The following is a 3,043-nucleotide window of genomic DNA, read 5'->3' on the forward strand; positions in this document are numbered from 1 at the left end:
TCTCTCTCCCTTTCTCTCTCTGTCTCTCCCCATCTCTCTCCCTTTTTCTCTCTCTCTCTCTCTCTCTCTCCCCCCATCTCTCTCCCTTTCTCTCTCTCCGTCTCTCCCCATCTCTCTCCCTTTTTCTCTCTCTCTCTCTCTCTCTCCCCCATCTCTCTCCCTTTCTCTCTCTCCGTCTCTCCCCATCTCTCTCCCTTTCTCTCTCTCCGTCTCTCCCTTTCTCTCTCTGTCTCTCCCCATCTCTCTCCCTTTCTCTCTCTGTCTCTCCCCATCTCTCTCCCTTTCTCTCTCTGTCTCTCCCCATCTCTCTCCCTTTCTCTCTCTGTCTCTCCCCATCTCTCTGTCTCTCCCCATCTCTCTCCCTTTCTCTCTGTCTCTCCCCCTTTCTCTCTCTCCCCATCTCTCTCCCTTTCTCTCTCTCCCCATCTCTCTCTCTCTCTGTCTCTCCCCATCTCTCTCCCTGTCCCCCATCTCTCTCCCTTTCTCTCTCTGTCTCTCCCCATCTCTCTCCCTTTCTCTCTGTCCCCATCTCTCTCCCTTTCTCTCTCTCTCTCCCCCCTCTCCCCTCTCTTTTCTCCCTTTTCTCTCTCCTCTCTCCTCCCCCTCTCTCTCCCATCTCTCTCCCTTTTCTCTCTCTTCTCCTCCCTTTCTCTCTCTCCTTCTCCTCCCCCATCTCTCTCCCTCTCTCTCTCTCTCTCTCTCTCTCTCTCTCCCCATCTCTCTCCCTTTCTCTCTCTGTCTCTCCCCATCTCTCTCCCTTTCTCTCTGTCCCCATCTCTCTCCCTTTCTCTCTGTCTCTCCCCATCTCTCTCCCTTTCTCTCTCTCCCCATCTCTCTCTCCCTTTCTCTCTCCCCATCTCTCTCCCTGTCCCCATCTCTCTCCCTTTCTCTCTCTGTCTCTCCCCATCTCTCTCCCTTTCTCTCTCTCCGTCTCTCCCCATCTCTCTCTCTCCCTTTCTCTCTCCCTTTCTCTCTCTCCCCATCTCTCTCTCTCTCTCTCTCTGTCTCTCCCCATCTCTCTCCCTGTCCCCATCTCTCTCCCTTTCTCTCTCTGTCTCTCCCCCTCTCTCTCCCTTTCTCTCTCTCCGTCTCTCCCCATCTCTCTCCCTTTCTCTCTCTCCGTCTCTCCCCATCTCTCTCTCTTTCTCTCTCTGTCTCTCCCCATCTCTCTCCATCTCTCTCTCTCTCCCCATCTCTCTCCCTTTCTCTCACTCTCTCTCCCCATCTCTCTCTCTCCCCATCTCTCTCCCTTTCTCTCTCCCCATCTCTCACCCTTTCGCTCTCCCCCGCTCTCCCCATCTCTCTCTCTTTCTCTCTCTGTCTCTCCCCATCTCTCTCCCTTTCTCTCTCTCTCTCTCTCTCCCCATCTCTCTCTCTCTCCCCATCTCTCTCCCTTTCTCTCTCTCTCTCTCCCCATCTCTCTCCCTTTCTCTCTCTCTCCATCTCTCTCTCTCTCCCCATCTCTCTCCCTTTCTCTCACTCTCTCTCCCCATCTCTCTCTCTCCCCATCTCTCTCCCTTTCTCTCTCCCCATCTCTCTCCCTTTCTCTCTCTCCGTCTCTCCCCATCTCTCTCTCTTTCTCTCTCTGTCTCTCCCCATCTCTCTCCCTTTCTCTCCCCATCTCTCTCTCTGTCTCTCCCCATCTCTCTCTCTCTCTCCCCATCTCTCTCCCTTTCTCTCTCTATCTCTCTCTCTCTCCCTCACCGTCTTTCTCTCCCCCCCCCCCGACACAAATAAACCCATCTTAGTTTGTCTCTAAACACATGCTTTCCGTTTTTCTCTCTCTCTCTCTCTCTCTCTCTCTCTCTCTCTCAATCACACACACACACACACACTATGTGTATGTTAGCAACACAGAACAATCATCACACTTCAACCTGCAACACTTACACATTCGAGCCAATATAAAAGTTAAGTGAAACGTGTAAGCTTCATACATGATTTAGAAATAAAAGCACTACCTCGATGTCAGCTCCACAGTTTTAACAAGAACATTCCCTCTAACATTTTACACCACTATATTCTCTCATCTATTTATTCCCACTAGTCACAAAAGTAATTTCCTCTCTTAAATATCCTCTTAAACTGAGCACTAGTGCAAAATGACTATACGCTTTTTTCCCTTTTTTCCCCCTTTCCTCTTAAAAAGGTTGCATAGAAATATATGCATAAAGGGAAAAAAGAATAATAGCAGGACACTTCATGCAAATATGGTTCAGGTTATTATATTTCGCCGCAGGCTTGACAAACTGAAGGTGCTCAGAAGCACGTTTTAGTCTGAATATTGACCATAAAGCGCTTTCACTTCAATTTCCTTTAATACCCGAGATTGCACTCCAATCTATATTTCTAACCTGTGGGTTTATTCGCCAAATAACCGGTGAAACCGAGGCGATAATATACATTCATGAGAGTCACGTGCTCAATTCGTGACAGCCATAATAAGCGCACGTGAGCAAAAACTTTCTCCACCGACCTTCGTTTGTAGCCTATAACTTCACCTCTTTCATTTTACTGCACCTTTACATCCTTATTAAATGCGTTAAAACCAAAATGAGACCGTTTCTTTCCTTAAAAACAGAACTTACATAGCCGAAAGCAAACTTCAGCAGTTTGTCCTATTTCACTTCCCTGACAGCACGTGATCCAATCACAAACGGCCCTCGGACACTATATAAGCGCACTACATAAGTAAGGAATAAGGCTTATACACCCTTAAATAGTGTACAACGTAACAGCTAAACTGTCTCTCATTAAGAATGTCCGGATTTGCTAATTAAGATTCAATAACTTCCTGAACAAAGATTATCAAAGATCTGATTGGTTGAAAGTGGGTGTGGGCGTGGCTTAAAACACGGCCCACATGTTCCCGATGTCATGGCTACTTCGAATCCATTGGTTGTTCGAACAGAGTCGAATCCAAACAATCGACTCTTTTCTTGCTTTTTAATTCTTAAAAAAAGTTTCTGGACTAATTTGACCTAAATCACTGTAATCACCGAAATCAATAGAAATCGATGCTTCTCTGATCCCTGAGGGTCCT

The 3,043-nt window shown here is 47.6% G+C and overlaps 1 protein-coding gene across 2 annotated transcripts in view; it reads right to left on the reverse strand.

Moving 5' to 3' along the window:
* The window catches only part of LOC132844833 (protein THEM6-like), a 261,817-nt gene extending 259,026 nt beyond the window's left edge, over nt 1–2,791 (reverse strand). For both annotated transcript variants that reach the window (XM_060868675.1, XM_060868667.1), the window contains exon 1: nt 2,589–2,791. In XM_060868675.1, coding sequence (XP_060724658.1) covers nt 2,589–2,590 — 2 coding nt within the window. In that variant the 5' untranslated portion in view covers nt 2,591–2,791. The remainder of the gene's footprint in view (nt 1–2,588) is intronic.
* Nucleotides 2,792–3,043: the final 252 nt, after the last annotated feature.

Source organism: Tachysurus vachellii, chromosome 1 (assembly GCF_030014155.1).
Source record: "Tachysurus vachellii isolate PV-2020 chromosome 1, HZAU_Pvac_v1, whole genome shotgun sequence".
In the NCBI taxonomy this organism is placed as follows: domain Eukaryota; kingdom Metazoa; phylum Chordata; class Actinopteri; order Siluriformes; family Bagridae; genus Tachysurus; species Tachysurus vachellii.